The following is a 19,812-nucleotide window of genomic DNA, read 5'->3' as shown; positions in this document are numbered from 1 at the left end:
ACAAACCAAAACTACAACAAAATCCCACACTTGAAAGTCGGGATTATTCACCCCCGCTCCTTTCCGTATTTCTTAAAAAGAAGCGTGCCCCGAGGAGCTCGAAATCTCTGCCCGGTGCCGAGCACCTTCCCGCAGGACAGGGCGGCTCCGCCGCGCAGCCCCACGGCTGCCCCGAGGGGACACCGGCGGTGCCACGGGGCGATGCGGGCGCGCCGCGCAGAGAGGCTTTTGCGGATGGGTCACCGGACGGAAACCCGACACGTCTCGGTGGCGGAACTCTTATTTACTGGCCTTTGTAGTGTCCTGCAAATAGGAATGCCATCTTGGGAGCGTTTCCGAAGCCCTAACAGCCGTGTGAGCCTCGCACGTTCAAGAGATAACGCCTTTATCTATCTATCTATCTATCTATCTATGCTAAAGTTGCATTTTATGAATTTATGTCGGTTAAATTTGAGACTCTTTCAACTCAACAAATTACCTTGACAAGTCACCTGTGTAACTAACTCCTCCAGATGGGTTAGGACTATTTATGGTCTTGCAGTTTACAGCTCCGGTGAATTTATCTATAAATGAAGCTTCAGCCTGAGTTTGAAAAGGCAGTAGTTGTTTTTTTTTTTTTTTTTTTTTCCTCCCCTAAAACCAGAGATAATCATGAAGGAGTTTATGGTGGCATATTTATTGAACTACTGGGGACTGGCATCTCATCAATAGCTCATAAAATTGTATTACTCTCTGTATGTTAACACTTACTCTGATACAGACTCCTAAATGCCTTTTTCTCAGTTTGTATTGTGTTTTGATTAACACTACTAGCACATTCTATTATGTGTTTTCACTCAAAAAAATGCCCCTCTTAATTGGCAGGAGATTAAAAGGTAACTCATTAGTAAGAAATCTGACAATTTAATAATTTCTGTCTAATCCCCAATGCCCAAATTAAAGGGACAGACACAACCACATTCACCATGATCAGTTTTATTGCTTGAGAACCAGAGTACTCATTTCTAAAGGCCTTCAAAGTTACCATGAGTTGAGTTTGCTTAAATAGAATTACTGTGTGGTTATAATGCAACATGGCACAATAACAATACAGAGCTGCAGACACCCTTTGGGCAACAGTACTTAATACAAACCCAGACTGTACTGTTGAGAAAACATTCTGCAAGCAGACATCAAATCATTTTCAACGGTAGTGATTTATACCAAAATCAAGCATCAATCTAATGCCATCACGCAGTCCATGAACTCTGTAGTGTTCTAAATTAAATCAATAAAACATACATTTGTGTTTCATCAACAGACTCCCTAATCACCTTTTAATGTTGTATTTAGTGGTGGGAGAAACAAGATTATACCGTAGGCTGCACTGAGCTACTAACCAGGAAAATTTACAGTCTTTTTTTTTTTTCTTTAACACTGTATGAATACAGTCTGTGCCCAATACAGTTGCAGAAGCAGACTATTATTTTCTTCTCCCATGTTGTTACGTTTTAATATAGAATACTTGGCACCATAAAACAGTAACAAAAGACAGACAAAAACAGTTTACAAAATTCTGGAAAGTTACACCCAAACCTAGCTAAGAACTTCACATTCAATCCTTAATATTACATAGAAAGAAGGGATTATAGGAGTAACAAAGTGAAACTGCTAATATATGTGCTATATAAGTAAGCTATATATCTGTATCGAGGATGGCACTGCTATATATTATTTATTATATAAATGTTGGTTGTTGATGTACACTTAACTAAACCTGCTAAGACTCCAACACTAACGGCTGATATGGCACTCTCAAGCATTCATATTGGAAAGTATATTTAGCATAAGTTTTGGTCAGGTTTATAAATTATTTATATATCTGTGTATATATACACATACATACATATATATACACACACATATATATGTATGTATAGAAAGCAGCTGCTGTGTGATTCAAAAACCATGTAACATGGCAGTATAGTAAATAACAAGAAAAAAATATAAAAATGAAAAACCAAAAAACTAAAACTCAAACCAAAATCCTTGGTTGACAATGAAAATACCATTTAAAACCATCGATATCTCTATCTATACAATCCAATTTACAAAACCCCAAAGTGGTAAAGATATATAATGTTAGGCATGACACCTTTAAAAGTTAATAATATGCTGAAATAGCTTTTCCACATTGACAAACACTTATTAAAAGTTGAAGGTTGTGAAATCTAAAATACATAACATCTCTGCTGTCTATTTAGAGTTTTGGCAACAGAATTGTGACATATATATAAAAAATAATTCCACATTTCTACTTGATGTCACATGAACATACAAGACAGTGAGGTATGTGAGGCTTTTCTCGAACAGAGTCCAGATGCTGAAGCATAGTGTACGATCAGCAGTCTAAAAATGTGGCACTCAGGACTGGATTTATCGATACAGTTGTTACGATTATGTATTTCAGTATACTGCGCGTTCCTTCCTCTCCTTGCTACAGTGTAGTTTCACGGAAAATCTTCTCATTTCGTAGGCATCTTTTTCCTGTTGCAGAATTGGCATTTTTTTAAAAAGAAAAATAAACACAGGGGAAATGATGTAGAAAATATAAACGTAAAGGAAAAAAAATGATATTTACCACCACATCACTGCACGACACAACACTTGTGCACATTTGCAATAGGTTTACCTGCCCCAGCAGCTATTCGAAAGGACAGGAACACAGGCTGCAGCAAGTTAGGGAAAAATAGAAGTTATACATTTGAAATGCAAACATTTTTTTACAATCAGTAATAAACACAACAGAAATTCCTCTATGAGTGGAAACAAAATGACGCAATGATTTCGTGGATTAACCTAACTACAAAATGCACACAAGAACTTCAGCAGCTCCTTATGGATCTCAGCTCCCATTCAAATCTAAGGGGAAATTTCCCACTGATTTCTGTGGGTAGAGGTTCTCCACACAACTCCTGTGTACCACAGAATTAGCTCAACTGAAAGCGCCATGCTAAAAAAAAATCACACGAAGTACACTGGTGACAAAAGAAACAAAAACAATTGTTTCTGAACTGGCTGTTGCTAGCTGCTGACACGCTGGACTTTTTGTTTTACTGTAGAAGTTAGTAAACCTCTGAATTTTAAAATCTGACTTGCATGATACTGGACTAAATATCTTAAGTGCATTCTTCCTTAGAAAGTCAGTACTCTGTCTCACAAGAACACTGACCATGGAAGTAAATATAATGATACATTTGTGAATTTAGATTTATGTGTATGTATGCATACACACATGGATTTAGTCTTTACCCATCATGGAATTATCATTCAAGAGCTTGAACACTGTCTCTAGGATTGATACATCATCAGTGTTGCACATCTTACAAGTTTTTGCAAGTTTCTAGTTGTTTTTATATAGGTCCTCAATCATAAAATTCTGCAAACCTTTCAGAAATTTCTAAACCTTTCAGAGGTTACCTCCTACTCTTTGATCAGACTTTTCAAACAAAGCAATATAGTTTTGCTGTATTTCTACCTTGGCTTTCCATCTGGTGTCTTCAGCAGAGAAAATTGTCTGTAAATTCCTGTCTTTTCCTTTGCTTTAACAACTGGTGTTTATTACATAAATCAATATTCTTTTTCTCACATAATGCTTAAATACGGATCTGCCAATATGTTCTGTTTTCAATAATCAGCTAGGCACCAAATTAATAAAAATTATGTTTTGGAAGCTATTTTTATAACACAACAAAAAAAATGTTTTACAGGAATAATAGGTATGTGTAAGTGCACATACATTAGTTCCCACTGATTTTGTGTTTATCATATTTTTCTTCAAGTGCACAACATCCTGTTCTTTAATTCATTTCAAGATATGAGTATCTACTCCATTTGCTGATTTCAGCTGAATTAAACTTTAAAACATTTTCCAAGATTTAAATCAAAAATATGAAAGACAAATACTTGACTTAAATATAAAATTAAAAGAGACTAGTGCATACATTGTCCTTCCTAATAAAAAAGATACACTATATACAATGCTAAAAAGCTTAATTTATTTACCTTGTGATCCCCCATACAGACATTTGGCCCAATGTGGTCATATATTACTATCTTCTCATCATTTTCTGACTAGTTTTAAAGAAAAATAAAAAAAAGACCAATTAGTTCAACTACTCTCCAGATTACAGAAACGGAATGACATAAGGAAATGACTTACACAAATAGTTCAGAATAGTTTCTGAATGAGAGGCTATTCATAGAATCATAGAATCAGGTGACAGAATCATAGAACAGGTGATATTAACACAATAATACATCTTCGCTTGGCTTCTCCAGAGAAAGACCGTACAGAATGAATCTTTATGTCCCGTACTGCTTGCAGTAACTTGTGCAATTTGTCCACATAAATTAGCTCATGAAATCATTAAACCTACTCCTTGCTTCTGGGACATTAAGAAATTTTAGTGACTAACATTTGGATATATTAAATTAATCATTAATTTATGTTTGCATTCAAACCCTTTGCCATTTTAATGTTTAAATATAGCAATTGGCACCATTCCCTTTTAAAAAACAACACACAATTTTTATAGAATTAGGTAGGATACATGTTGTACTTTGAATTAAATGTAATCCACATTGCCTCATAAGAGTGTTTTATTTCTTCATACAATTGTTTTTAAACGTTAAGACGTAGGAATGAATGATGTAGTTTATGAATATAATCTTTTATCGTTTGTATGAGCTATGTTCCCCCATCAGAAAAAAGCATTAAGTGATTTTAAGAAAATCAGCAGTAAATGAAATATGACATTCCTCCAGTCTCCATTGTGAATTGCTTTCATTTTGTTCTGCATTGAACTTTATCCTTATACAATGACTTCTTTAGCATTTGTAGTTTAATGAATAATGAAATAACAATAAAGTCTTTCTGCCATTTGCAAAAAAAAAAAAAAGTAATTTTCAGAATGTTTTGTTTCTCTAACACAATACTTCAGGAATAAATACAAACACATTGCCTTACACGACAATTTTTTACTATGCTAAACAATTCCTATAAGCTAATTAAATCTGCAACCTGCACACTCTCAGGTTTCTAATACAATCGTAGATGTGCTTTAAACTAGTTGGCAATACTAATTTATTTTGTATGAAACAGTCAAGACTTTCTCATCTGTAATCAGTCAAGTTTGACTGGGCAATAACTTTATATAAACAGTAGCATTTAGGACTATAAAGTTAAAACTGAATTATCTTTAATGCAGTAAGGAAGCTTAAGGTCAGATTTACTTTATAGCATGGTCGTCTGCCAAAAATATAAAAACATAACCTTCTGCATTGTATGCATGAGCACTTTCCAATATTTCAAGATCATAATGCCACTAGCATCGGAAGTGGGGATACATTCATCAAAAGCGACTTGATAATTTACAAAGGCAGCATAAAATTGTGGATTTTCAACTGCATAATCTTTAGACAGATAAACAAATTACAGCGGTGCACAAGCAGAAACAATATACACTTGGCTGAGCATTCATTACTTCATGCTATCAGGCATCAACGCAACTCCCTAGCAGTGGGCAACCTTTGGTGTTTTAGGGCTCAGGAGGCATAAAATAACATGATGGTGAGGTAACCGACCATAGCATGATAGATGATGTTGCATGAAAGCTGTTTACAGCCCCATGTCTGTACAATCTGTAATGCCTACTGTGTAGCTGAACACACCGTACAGTGTGGCAATTTGTGGATGCTATCCTTTCTTTACATAGGATTAAAATGCAGACTTACTACAATTTTTGTTTAAAATAAAATATTGATTTGCTAAAACAGAAAATAAATTTTTCATTTGCCTATGAGAATTAATACAGCAAAATAATTGCCTGCATAAGAATTTCCAATAGCTAATTAGACAAAAAAGATCTTTAAAAGTTGATATACTTTTAAATTTTAAGAATTTGGTATACTGTAATCTGTTAATTAAAATTTGCTTTTAGTTTCTTAACAGATCCTTTTAAAAGCGTCAGTGCTTAAGGCTCTGCAATGAAAAAATTCTCAGTGGCAAGGCAAATGCTGTTTGATGTGTAAAGCCAAGAAAACTAGTTAATAACATTTTTCCCTTCCCTCTATCATTTCTACTGAAACTTTTCAATAAATCTTATGGGCCAGAATTAGTTTATTTTTGAGCTGGGTAAGCTAACTCCTTCATTGGTATAAACTCACCAAGTTAAACAACCATGCCAGTTTGGCTTCGTCTATATCTGTAATTTTGCATGCACATTTTTGGAGATGTCCCAAACTGCATGCCCATAATTTGCAAATGCAAAACTGCAGAGATAAAATTATATGCATTTTTTAAATGTAAGCTTTGAATGAACCAACCGACTGGGATTCTGTTTCATCGAGACAGAAGTGGGCTAACTGACCTCAGAGTTACAAATTTCTTTAATGCTCTACCTTTCTTTTCCTTTGTTTAATTTTCTCCCATTATATCCAAGTTATACCCCCCCCCAGATAATCTGAAAGAATTCCTTTCCCTCTGTACTGTTTACACTCTTCGAGCCTTTGTGTACACTTCTATCTCCTTATTCATAGCCTAAAAAAAAATCTTCCCTCATTGGCCACTCTTTCCATGGTTTTAATCCTTTGTTCTTTAGGAATTCCATGGGTGCCAAGTACTATCTGTAATATTTTGGGTAAAGCCTCACTTTTTCTCATGATATTTCTGTACAAGAAGATCAAATAACATTGATTTTGACATTACTGTTCTTACTATAAAGCTTATATTCCTCTTCACTTCACAATGGCTTTTCATTAAATACTGTAATACAGCTATGGTCTAACATTTTGAGTGAAACTTCAAGATGTCACGCAGATAATTATACATTAAAATGTGTAAGGAAGTATGTTGGACTGAAATTTGAGTAGCTATGTAAAAAATGTTCTCAGCCTTTCAGTGAGTTATATATTGCAAAGCAAACAGTCTAATCATGAGATAAAAAGCCCTGATGAGAGAGAGAATGAGAAGGTTATAAACTTCAGGAAATCAAGTTTCAAGGGTTTCATTACTTTAAACAGGAAAAAAACCACAACAATCATGAAACTGTAGAATATGGATTTATATACAAAGATTACTTCCCATTAAATTTTAGTAGTGATACAGGAAAATACAGACATACTCATGACTTTGGGCAATTTGGGGTCTGTAAGTCTGTTATGCTACAGTCAAACAATCTGTTCAGCAAGGTAACCTCAGTGTAACAGTGCTGAAAAGTCATAGCAAATTCTTGCAGGGCAATCATGGCCACTGCTAGCACAGCAGGAAAGGTTTAGCTTAGAGCAGAAAGGCTTGGGTGAGATCTCCTCATATCATACGTTGTTTTCCTGATGTGTTCTTGGTCTTAGCCAACATAAGAAGACAGGTCTACAGTTGCCATAACCAAGCAAACAGGAATAAACAGAAACAGTGTAAGTTGGCATATGTTACTGGCTGATCCAGTTCAGTGTTTCTAAGGAAAGTGGGAGAGCAGAACAAAGTAAAAAGGAGAGAATAGGAGACAAAAGGAAAACTGGAAGGCTCCTGAACTATAATTAGCTCATTTAACCTTGGATAGAGCATTACCAAGCTTAACTTACCTCAAAGCACTTAAAACCCAAGAGGAACTGTATGTGCTAAAAATGCTGCAAAACAGTATTTTTAAAACTCTAATGGAATGTCTAAATTTAGCAACTTAATTGGTGTACCAAAGTTAGGAGCACACCTGCTGTAGGCTCTGTCTTCATTCAGTGGACAGTGATAGCAGATTTGGCCTATCTAGGACCTGACATATTCTTGGGAAATGCAGTTCTCACCATTAACAACAGAGGGAACCTAAATTTACCATGCCTGTAACTCAGGGACCTCAAGCTGTTGCTTCATAGATTTTTCTTTCAATAGCATTACTCCTCAGTCAGCAGCCACTCCTAGCTGCTTTCGTCTGCCTCTCTGCTGAATCCTTAGTAACGGCAGTACTGTTACTTAAGTTACTGTATAGGGGGCTAGTTGGTGGAATGATGAAGGTTACATATTTATTTTTATTCTTTTTTAAACCGGGCACAGTTTCCCAGTGTGGTTCACAAACACCACAGGAGGGCACTGACAAGTACAGCCCTGACAAGTACACAGGGAGCACAGGAGAGCCAGTGGGCAGTCAGTGTTGGCAGCTCAGCTACCAAATGAAAAGTTTGTGAATGCTCATGCTTTTCTAACTGCCAAAAGGTTAATTGGGATAAATCCACATTCTCAGATAAAAGGCACTGGAAGACATAACCGCTTAACATTGCCATGGTATGCACTCTCCAGCTTAGTGAGTGTTTGATCTAGTCAACTGAAAATTCAGAGAAAGCAGAAATGTAGCAGAACTTCCTAACCTTGTTGAAGACAAATACAACGCAAGGGAAGCAGAGAGGCTGCAGGCCCATACTTACTTTCAGAATGAGCTCCTTGGCTGAGTGGGACATCAAGATTCTGTCGCACCAGGCTGGACATCTCGTATTCATGTACTGCTTTCCCTGGCTGGAGTCCTCACTATATGGATAACTGCAAACACATCACAATCACAAGTCAGAAACTTCTTGCAAAGCATCCTCAAACCTTTGGGTCAAATGAAAACATTAAATTAAAATTTTAATTGGCAAAAAGCATTTCTTTAGAACATCTCTCATACTTATTTACATTTCTCTTATACTTCTCCCTCTTTCTTTCTCATGTGCTCTATCTCCATTTCTCCTATCTACAGTCCTACTTTAGGCTAACATGCTAAGACACATACAGTTTCAAAAGTCTTACCTCCTACATTGCATTTTTGCATGTGTGAGTGTCTAAGACAGCAAACTGTTTATTGATGTGAAAGAATGAAAATCAGTTCAACAGCAACTCAAGTATTGAGTAGGCTGTTGGGTATGACCATGAAAAATAAATAGGCAGAAGATGCAATAGGAAATTCGGGAAACATGTTCGTCTCGTGGGATTTCTTTGCATGATTCTTTCAGGGAGAGCTATTCAGGGATAATTTAACAGAAAACAGAGTTCAGAGCACTGGGACCTCTGCAGCTGTACACAAAACCCACCTGTATGGATTCTCTAAGGATGACAGAAAGGAAGATATGACAAGAAAGCAGGCTTTTCAGATTTTTTAAGAGCCAAGGAATTAGCTATGTAGTTTAAGGAAAATGAGGTGGAGGAAGTAAAATCAATGTAGCCAACTACAAAAGATTCTGTAACTTTATATGAAACCGTGTTAACAAAAATTTGTTTTGTAACAAAATTTGGAACAGAAACTGATAAAATAGTAGTTCTGCTGTGAGATCACTAAAACTGTGCAATAGGATCCTCAGTGCACTCTATCTTTGCTTTAAAATGCAACAAAGTGTTTATTTTTAACCCACAGAACAGCTTAAAAATTAACTCTGGTTATCTCAATATCACATGCTGGTGTGAGCCCACAGGCTGAAATCATCTAACATACCTTCACTGACAGCCTTTGGTTCAACTGTCAGGAGGCTGAGGCCAAAACCTTCTTAGTGAATGGGTTTTATCCAAATGTCCTCGCTACTTTAATATGATAGAACTTTGAATTCGATGATCACTGATCATGCTGTAAGGACTACTGTTCCCCCAGACCATTTTGAGAATAGCATCCGCAAGGAGCCAAAGAGGGGTTTTGGGGAAATCAAAGGGGCTGTGAAAAGGTCAATTTCTTGCATATTGGACCTGAATTAATTGAAGTTTCTCCAAATAAATGCAGTTAAACAAGAACATTAGCTAGTGCAACTTATCTACATATATGTACGTGTGTGTACTTAAAGTAAGGATATTTGTATATTTTTTGCTCATGGTTGAATTCATAAAGGAAACATGGAGGTTTTCAAGATATGTGCATTGAAATAAAATTTCTGGGATTGTAACAAAAGGGCTTGCATGCTTGAAGAGAAACTTATTTACCACCCTACTTGGTGTGATACTCTGAAACTGAGATGTATTGCTTTCTACCAAATGGGTTTACAAGCTACACTGCCATTAAAAAGATTAGCCGTGGCAAACATCCAAGAAAAGCGTACTGAATGTATTGGAACAAACCAGTGATCTCAGTACCTTTTCCACCTCATCAAACCTAACAAGACTCATTTTCAAAACATATTATGAGAATTCAATTTGCTGCTTCACTGACATACAAAAGTACAGCTTATTTCTGAGTGTCTGTGAGATATTTTGATGATGTAATACTATTGGTAGTAGCTCTTTGTCTGCAATTTAAGGGTTGACTTTTTCTGGTAACCTCTTTTTAGTTACTCAAGAACCCCGTAAAACTGAAGCTACTTTTTATGACAAAAGGTGTAAGAATCAATCCCATTTCATATAATCCTTCCTTTTACAGCATTAGCTATATGGCTTTGAAAGTATGATGCTCTGTACGTGGAATGATCTGTTACTGCTATGTCAGAGCATTTCATTCAGGAGCCTATATTCTGTAAAATGCTATTTATCAATTTGTTTTATTGATCTTAACGTTTTCACAGGGTGAGAACTTCTGACAATTTTTCAAGGTCTTTAGTGCTGATTGCCCAGTGAGGCTATGGTAATTTACAAATATATTTGACAAATCAGCATTCTGATGTCTGGGGACAGAGATGAAACGAAATGCTGCAAAAGTTATCCAGACAAAATTGTTTGTAGGTAATAGTTTAATATGCTAGAGTGAGGCTAGACATACTTTTTATAAGCCAGCATTCTTCCCTCAAGCTTCTGCGCTTCCTTCAAGTGTGGAAGCATTCTGTCTTGATGCACTCCACTGACTAAAGCTTCTCCCTCACCGTCACTGTATCTTAGCCTTGTGCCAGTCTCATTCCCAGTGAAATGCTGACAAAGACATAATAAAAAATATTAACTGAATATACCCCCCAAGAAGAAAGGAAAATTCTTTTGCTTTCCTCTGTCATGCTGTAGACAGGTCACATACGCTTTGGAATAAGCAGGCTCCTTTTGTAGATTGGCTCAAAAAGTGACCGTAGCTGAATATGACTCTGGGAGTTGCCAGGAGGGATTCTTTTTTGCAACCTAGCACGTTTTGTGGACAGGGCAGCTTAGTTTATTATGTGCTATTTACCTTAGATAGTTTATTTATTTATTTATTTTCAAATACGGCAAATAAACACTCTGAGAGGGTTCTGGAATAAGACTGCCACTGAATAAATTTTCATGAAATGTATTGCTGATTGTATAGTATCTCAGAATAAAACTTCAAATAACATACATGTCAATGAATGTCTCCATCATCCTGTTTTGTAGTTACATGAATAGTGGAATTAAAGTAGTATGACTGCTTCCTGAATTTAATCTTCTTTTTGTGAACTCTGAAGCTTTTTACTTAGTTGGAGCATTTACAAAGGTTTTCTCCTCTATGGATACTCTGGTGTCTTATATGATGTCAGCTAATTCAGATACTTTCCCACCAGCTGATGTGATTTAAAACAAGTCAATAGAAGCAATCAAAGGAGGAGACAGACAGACGCACAAACATTTCAGGAAGCCAGGCTAATGATTCTGGTGTTGCTATAACAGAAAGATGTTGCAAAATACAATCACACAAAAATGCCCCAAACCTCAAAGCTGCTACACACAACGGCATTCACTTCAATCCTGTACACAACATTTGTCACAAGAATGCAGCCTTTGGGTGTGCTCCTTGCACTCCCTGCAAAGACAAGTCTCATGAAGTTGGCAAGATTGGGCCCACAACCATGAAGGCTGCATGCAGAGTGCCCAACAAGATAATTAACTGTAGTGCTTGTATGTCAGCAAAAGCAGGATATAAAGGCACAAAACTCATTTTGCTTCTTCCAATACAGCAACTGCCCATGTATGATAGACTCAAGATGGTACTCAGGAAACTGGGCAATACTTTCAATGGTGTCAGTGGGCTAACCAAGACATAATTCTGCTAATATACAGTTCTATTTGACTGTCAACTTTTTGTTTTCTTTAGGCTTCACGCTTCATATCCTCTTTTCCTTTCTTTCAACACCACTTCTCAACAGCTTCTTTAAAATAAAGCATAAATAATCTCTTTTAAAGGATAACCTCAATTTAAGTTTGTGTGCATGCAAAAAACAAAGCTATTCTTTTAATAGACATCTTCCAAAATACATTAAACATAGGTTGTGGGCCCAAGTGCACTCATATAGCCTTTTTTTTTTTTTTTTTCCTGGTATCTCCAGCCCCTTTTAACACTCGCATTCCAAGCACGTAAGAAGCTTACAGTTCTTAATTAAAAACTCATTTAATAATTTAACAGTTTTTCTGATCTATGAATTGTGTAGAGAATTACATAGGTTTGATAAAAACAACTTTAAGGATTCTATAACAAATAATCTAAAGTTAAAAATGCTAGTATTAATCTCCCAATGGGTAAGTTTCATCATGGCAGGTTTGGGCGTTATCAGTCTTGACCATCAAAGTTGTGACTGTGGTAGAGAAAAAGGGAGAACCAGCTCGCTAAGTCCCATGACTAGACAAAAAAGAATGTGTTTTTTTCTATTTTTTTTTCCTTTCTGTAGCATTCTGCCTCAATCACCACCTATCTTGTTCTATATATAGAAAACTGTGATACTGACAATGAATAGTGAATGTTCATGTAAAAATGATGGTATAACAGATAAAGGCCTCTGGGTACCATTGAAATATAAATGATAAATAGATATAATGCTAACACGTGTGCACTATAAATAATTTAAGACTGGACACGCTTTGTAACTTGAGCATTCAGTATAGTTACTTTTTGCATGTATCATATATATTTAAAAATAGAAATGGAGAAATGAGGAATTCCATGTGGAACAACTTTTCTGTCCTCTTCAAAACAGTTGTAAAGTTGAAATTCAGGACCTTAATCAGCTGAAGAACTAATAGCAAAAACAGTCTGCTGTTCTCTTTGCATGCAAAAGTTATGCAAAATATCCTTTGACTGCACATGCCTCTGGATGATGGATAGACAGGCAGTTCTAGAGCTGGAGCATCCATGCAAGTGGTTTGTTCAATTTATCTCCAGTTGTTCAGGATTTTTATTTTTTTTTCCTCAAGATACTACTTCTAGCTGCTTTTCCACCTTCTTTCACAAACTTTCATTTCAGTTAAACTCATTTTATTTAACCAGAATTATTATTGTCAGGTGGGTTTTCTGAATAAAACTTCCAAAAAGCACTAATGAGAGCATCATCATTGATATAATGCTATACGTTGTCAAAATTTAACTGAACACTTCAAGGATTTGTAAACTAACTTAATTAGGAACAGGCTGTCAAATGAACTACTGATATTACAGTTAATAAGGATGAGAGCTACTTGGCACCTGTTTGATGAAAATAAAACATTAAGAGTGTTAGCAATATTACTTCACTACTGCTGTTGTCAGGTATTGTCAAAGATGATTGGACACCTTTACAAAAATACTTACTGCAGGGTGAAAAGTCTTCTGACATCATAAACCATCCTGTCAACAGTGTCTTAACTCGAAACACAAGCCAACAATACTATGTATAAATATGTCTCCTTAACTGTCATTTCTGGTCAGGAAAAATGCTCCTAATGAACTCTTCTCTTGTGCAAGAAGGGATAAAATGTTTTACTGAGATGGGTGAAGTGTACTTTCTAACAGGAAACAACTCACTTTGGAGTGTTACTACCTTTCAAAGCTGTCTGTCACACGCAACTCTGCTTTCCAGCTCATTTTTGCACATAGCAAACACAGTGAGTATGCCCTGCTTCTGATAATGCATTTTGGTGCTACTTCAGGCATTCTGGCTTCTACGGTTAAGACATTTCTGGTAGTGTTGTACAAAGTGTGACATCACCCACTAGGAAACAATGGGGAAAAAGTAAACTACCTTGTATTATTTTAGTGCAAAAACAGTCATTCTGAAAAAACTATGCACGCTATGTCAAGACTTATATGCAGATATTTAGGCAAACTTTATCATGTTTCAGGGACTGGGAAATACCTGCTATTCAAAGACCACTTGTTCTCATCTATTAGTTGTCCCCACATTTTATATCACTGAATTGTTTCTAACACAAAATGTTTTGTTGGGATGGAATGGGATGGAATCATAAAGCATTGATGAGAACTGAGCTCTTTATGAGAAGAGCTGAGATACAGGCGTTGATTTGGTCCATTTTATTTCTGAATTCAGATATGAGTGCTCACGTACTCAATTTTCAACTTTCAGTCTTTCTTCTTTCATATATTATTGAGAGAGAACTTCAAAAGGTGAAAAATCCCAACCACTTTCCATCAGAAAATTATTTATTACTTTCACATTTTCAAAGAAAATGTTGGACTGTTTTGCCTTTAGCTCTGATGTACTTTCAGGTTGTTTGAGATGCTTTTACAAGATGCAAGGACTGTGCATGTAGGTTGCCAGTTCAAACTTTGAGTACTTTGAAAGGTGTAAGGCCAAAGATATAAATAAAAATATTTTTATATTTTTATTTTACAAGGTCCCAACTCAGCATTTGTGTGTGCTGGTACGTGAACAAGATCTCAATAAAATGTCATTTGACCAATCAAAGTATGACATGTAAGAATCAGCATATGCCATTGCTAATTTTTGTCAGCTTCCAGATCATTAGTTTCTTCCTCCAAATTAAATTACCATTTTATATTTCCCTCAACCTGAAAGGGAGATTTGGGTTCCCTAGGTCTCCTCCTAACAAATGACCCCATGTAATTTATCTTCATATGCTCATCTTAGGCAGCAGACAGTTAAAGCTAAGCCATGAGACACATTGCTGTTTGAATTAAATTAGCTGCTTCACGTGTACCAAAATGCTCATAAGCCTTCATGATGCTCTGGAGCTAACTGGCCATGATATGCATCTCACTTAAGCCAAATCAGGAGGGTAAACAGAGTCCTGCAAACACAGTAGTTAAAGTACAATGTGTTAAACAGCTGCTACTTGCAAATGCTACACTAACACCATGGTGATCAAACCAACAAGCAGAGTCAAAGGTGACAATAAAAAGGGGGGTCACCCGGGCAATTCAGTAGCAAAGGGTAAGAAGCGTAAACAGGACTCAAGCCATAACTCCAGTCTCAACACAAAGCAGGAAGGTTAATGACACGATGCTTTTCTCGAATCTTTTTTTATGGATTTATGTTGGGCATATTGTTTTTTGGATTAACAAGCTTCTTTAGAAGATAACTGTGCTGCTGTAATATATGTCGAGAATATGCTTCAGAGTTAACATTTCTGTATCAGCAGTGCAACTCTGGCCTTCTTCTAGTAAAAAGAAAAAAGAAACCCAGAGCTTTCTTTTTTTCCCAGTGAGCAACTGGCCACATCTCTTTTGCCTAGAGTGTTCCCCATAGTGAAAATCCTTCCTCATTGATTACAAACATCCCACCGCTAAGCCACAGTGATAATGTGAACACGCATTACTTCTTGTACCATTACGCCTACTGTCTCAGTGCCCCTTTGTAGGGTATTTAGCCTGTCTAAGAGTGAGAGACTGACACATAGCTAATAGCGACCGGTATGACACGTTTTGCTGTTCAATAAAGAACGTCATGGAGAGACCCAGCTGAAGAAAATGGATTATTCAGCAACACTAATGCCTCAGTGAGCAGACAATAAGTGATTTTGCTCTATTACTTTAATAACAATAATGTCTTATTTCAAATGTATGTAATACTGCTACTATTATAAATGGATAAACGAACAAAGAATAACATTGGCTTATTGGGAATGACCCAACAGAGGCTTGTCTCAGCAGAGCAGTCTGATGTTACCATATGTGACTGGGATTGAGCTAAATGTCTTCTCTGGGAATGTGCCTGACTTAGAGTAAGACACTTCTGGGCAATGCCTGTACAAATTCTAATACAGAAAACGAAAATTACTGCAAAGCGGAGACAACAGGTAGGAAGGGGTTCAGGTTCCAAACAACTTGCCTTTTCAAAAGTACTTTCAGACCTCAGCATGATGCGTTAGTGGAAAAAAGAATACCGTTAATGACCCAGGAAACAGCAAAGACCATAATCTTTTCTGAATTTGCTTTACATGTTTCTTGCAGCACTGTTCATAATCTTCACCTTACACACAGCATACAGTAGTATTCACTGCTTGAAACTTTTTGTCTTCACTGATTTTCTTATTTTCCTTTGCCACAATTCCTTAAAACAAACAGAACTGCATACTTGGTAAAACTATCCAGTTCCTCACAAATTAAAGAAACATCCTATTTAATTTAGAAATTAATTGAGAATGATGGTGAGAGCTATGGGGATAAGAGCTGTTTGAAAAATATTTTAATGTTCTAGAGAAAATGGCAGCTGTCTTTTCTGCTTTTATCTGGGAAGCGGTTTCCGTGCCCCATCCTCGGATGCTGGAAGAACCTGAACAACTACACAAACGTCCTGTGGGAATTTGTTCCCTGGGGTCTGAGGGATCCACTGATAACTTAAGATAACTGACCCATACCTAGAAGGTGTTTTACTTTTTATGAATGATTATGAAGTATTTCTATTTCATCAAAAATGCACAAATACTACTTCATTGGCAGTAAAAAAAATGTGCTATAACACTAACTGATAAAGCAAGGATAAAAATCACCTGGTGGTTTAACAATTTTTAACTTATTCAGGTGCCTAATTCCCCCTTCTATGAGCCAACAGGACCCAAAAGCATTACTCAGGTCATGTTTTAGGCAATGGGAATCCTGTTTGCTACACAAGTAGTGTACTGATAGTTGACTTGCATGCTCTGAAAGCATACTGGGCACCTGGGGAGGACACTGATAAGTAAAGGCAGCCCATCAAAATCTTGCCTTCTCATTTCCCATGAAAGGGCAACAACTGGAATATGTACAATGGCACCAACAGGGTTCAGTACAAAAGGCAGAACTGTTCTTCTTTGGACTGCCTCTTCTGAAAGGAAAGAACAAACAAGTGCAAAAGAGCTTTGCTTCCTGCAGACTAGCTCACTCTCCTGTGCAAATTAGACCAGAAGAAAATATATGTATAATTATGCAACCTACTAGAGTGAAAAAAAAAAGGACAAAAAAAAAGGTCATGGGACAAAATGCAAGGGTAGAGAATAAAGAGAATATAGACTAAGCAGGAATCTGGAGGAATAAAGTACCAGAGCCAGAGAGAATTCCAAAAGAGGAACACTCTTCCAAAAGCAAATGAGATCAGCCTGTCCCCTGGTGTGAGGTGTCAAAGCCAAGATATTGTCAATGCAGAGGGTCTACTTGAGAAAAATATCACACAGAGGTTATCTAAGACACAAACATATGTCCAACCAGTAAATTACACGACAGCCTAATGCAACAACAAACAAGAATAGGTCACTTTAAGAGAATGATTAATACATGAGATTACTGTGCATGCAGACTTATCGGAAAACAAACCTTGTAGGTGGGTGTGAACCCTTGCTAAAGTCAGTTCCTATCTTTGCTATACAACAGTTACAAGAATAATTATAATAATTAATGGAGAGCAGTGATAAAGTTAACAATCGCCCACCTGTATATTGCCTGACCACAATGTCGTTACTTCTTTTTTCACACCTACTGCCTTTTGCAATGATTGCTGACTACCACAAACTTTTTCAGCCTCATGCTGGGATTTCTGTTTGCTTATGGCCAGGCTGTTCAACTTGTGACTGACAGAGCTTACAGAGTTTAAAATTCTGAATTGTATTTTGTCTCCAATGGCTAAGGTTGCTATGGGCTACATTAGATTACAAAGGGTAATGAGACGAAAACATGAATATTCACTATATAAAGTAAAAGGCCTCAAAATATAGCAGTATAGGAATGGGTGAATAATGTCTGAAAAATACTCTGTTAGCAGGACTCTTCCTATTTTGGACAGCAAACTCGTAATGCAGCCTGTGGTTTTGTATTAAGCTGTGATTCCTTTTCCAACTTACCTTTGCTTTTGACAAATTTTGGGAGGGCTGAGGAAGGATTTGCTGTGGCTGAAGGCAGCATGGTTTGTTACTTTTCTTATTCTCAATCCCCAGGGCAGAGAAATGATGAAAGGGGTGGGCTTTAAACAGGCTAACCTCTTCACTGAGAAAAGAAAAACTGACTCTGTTTTCCTTGCTGGCTGGGGCAGACTGCTGCATTTTCTGCAGACATCACTCCCTTGGCATGTTTCTGGTGATACCGACTGCGAAGTGCAAGAATGTGCCTGGGAAACCCTCTGGGCAGAGACTGCTGACCTGGGGCCAAAACGGCTTCAGCACACACAGGTTGAGCTAGCAGGTCAAGACTTTTTTCATCAGAAATTCATTCACTGCATCAGTAGTATGCTTCTCTGTGATGTATGGCTTGCACAGGTTGGTAGGCTCATACTTAAGGAATTAAAAAGAACTTGGAATTTAAGAAGCATTTAGAAAAAATACTTAGATATTAAGTGCCACGCTGAACAGAGAGGAGATAATTGACAACCCTGCAAATGAAGCAGATGCTGTAAGTGCCATGCTCAGCCAGGGCTTTGTTCTGAATGTTTCCGGGGGGATGACTGCCTGGCCACCATGTATACGTCACCGCCGCAGCAGGATGACCACGCAGGGAGGTATGAAGAATTGACATAAAATCAAGCAGGCATATGTTCTTAACTAAATTACAGTTTTGCACTGGAGAAGAACAATAGTTGTTCTGCTTGTTTTTGGTTCCACAAGTATGCCTGCAGAAACACTATTCTTAGTTGTGAGTAGTAGGAGAGTTAAGAGGTTGCCTTGGAACCCTTCCCACAAACAAAATCGACTGGAAAAAGACTCCTGAAGCTAACATTCCCTAACAGAGTCTGCCAAGACCTTGTGGAAACCTACTTGCATATTAACTATCAGGAAGGTACTGTGTTGCCTTAATACCATTGATGTGATAGCTATAACTTTCATTTATAACTATTATATAATATAAATACCCATTAAAGTATTATATGTATTATGATCCATACATACCAAAATTAACATATAGTTAGTAATATTAATGTATTTATGTAAAATCCAGCAAATTCAATTTGCACATTCCTTAGTAGTTTGAAAACTTAAAAGTGAACTGTAGTTTCAAAGGGGTAGGAAAAAATGCCAAATTGCAGATTAATGGCTAGATTAAAAAAAAAAAAAAGACTGAAGTGGTGATTCTGAAAATTATAATTCACCTGCCATCTTATCAGCTATGCGAATGCTCTGGTCTCCACTCCTAGAATTGTTTTATTTATTTATTTATTTATTTATTTTGTTTAGTGTTTGTTTGCTGTGAAATGCAGAAGCAGCCCTGAGAGCAGAATTCATCTCTGTCCCTCCACTTACAAGCAGATGGCTGGACATGGGGTGACAGCATCATCTACTTTTGTACACTTTTACTCCCCTGAAATAGCTTTTCAAAATGTAAAATTGACTGTCCTGCTTTTCGGTGATTTATGTCAGGGCTCTAAGTTTATATTAATTTAGCTACACTGTGTTTTTATGTAGCCTTCCACAATGGATAGTCAACCTAACACACCTTCCCACAAAGGGTTTAAGCAAAGGGAAGTCCTCTCTCAAAGCATCAAAAAGCACAGAAGATTTGCATTAACTCGTTATGGAGGGTATCAGCTCAGTTTCAGTTAACTTTTAAACACCAAATGGTGAAAGACAGCCTGTGCAGCAATGCTCTTCTTTTCTCCATGGTTGTCCAGTCTTGTCAAATAGAACAATGCAGGGCAAAAGCCCTCTGGTATTTCAACTTCTTTAAAGAATTATCTATACCAGTTAATTAAAAAAAAATAATATTTAAG

The 19,812-nt window shown here is 36.8% G+C and overlaps 1 protein-coding gene across 7 annotated transcripts in view; it reads right to left on the bottom strand.

Moving 5' to 3' along the window:
- Positions 1–959: 959 nt before the first annotated feature.
- The window catches only part of INPP5A (inositol polyphosphate-5-phosphatase A), a 253,590-nt gene continuing 234,737 nt past the window's right edge, over positions 960–19,812 (bottom strand). For 4 of the 7 annotated variants that reach the window (XM_083843924.1, XM_083843926.1, XM_083843929.1 and 1 more), the window contains exons 13-16: positions 8,452–8,563; positions 4,045–4,113; positions 2,672–2,708; positions 960–2,526 (exon numbers count right to left, since the gene is read on the bottom strand). In XM_083843924.1, the coding sequence (XP_083700050.1) occupies positions 2,477–2,526; positions 2,672–2,708; positions 4,045–4,113; positions 8,452–8,563 (268 nt within the window). In that variant the 3' untranslated portion in view covers positions 960–2,476. Of the gene's footprint in view, positions 2,527–2,620; positions 2,709–4,044; positions 4,114–8,451; positions 8,564–19,812 lie in introns of all 7 variants that reach the window. The other 3 variants (XM_083843925.1, XM_083843927.1, XM_083843928.1) reach the window with 2 other exon arrangements.

The sequence above is a fragment of the Anser anser genome (genome assembly GCF_964211835.1).
Source record: "Anser anser genome assembly, chromosome: 7".
Lineage (NCBI taxonomy): Eukaryota > Metazoa > Chordata > Aves > Anseriformes > Anatidae > Anser > Anser anser.
The sequence above is the reverse complement of the archived record's forward strand: the minus strand, read 5'-3'. Positions and strand labels throughout refer to the sequence as shown.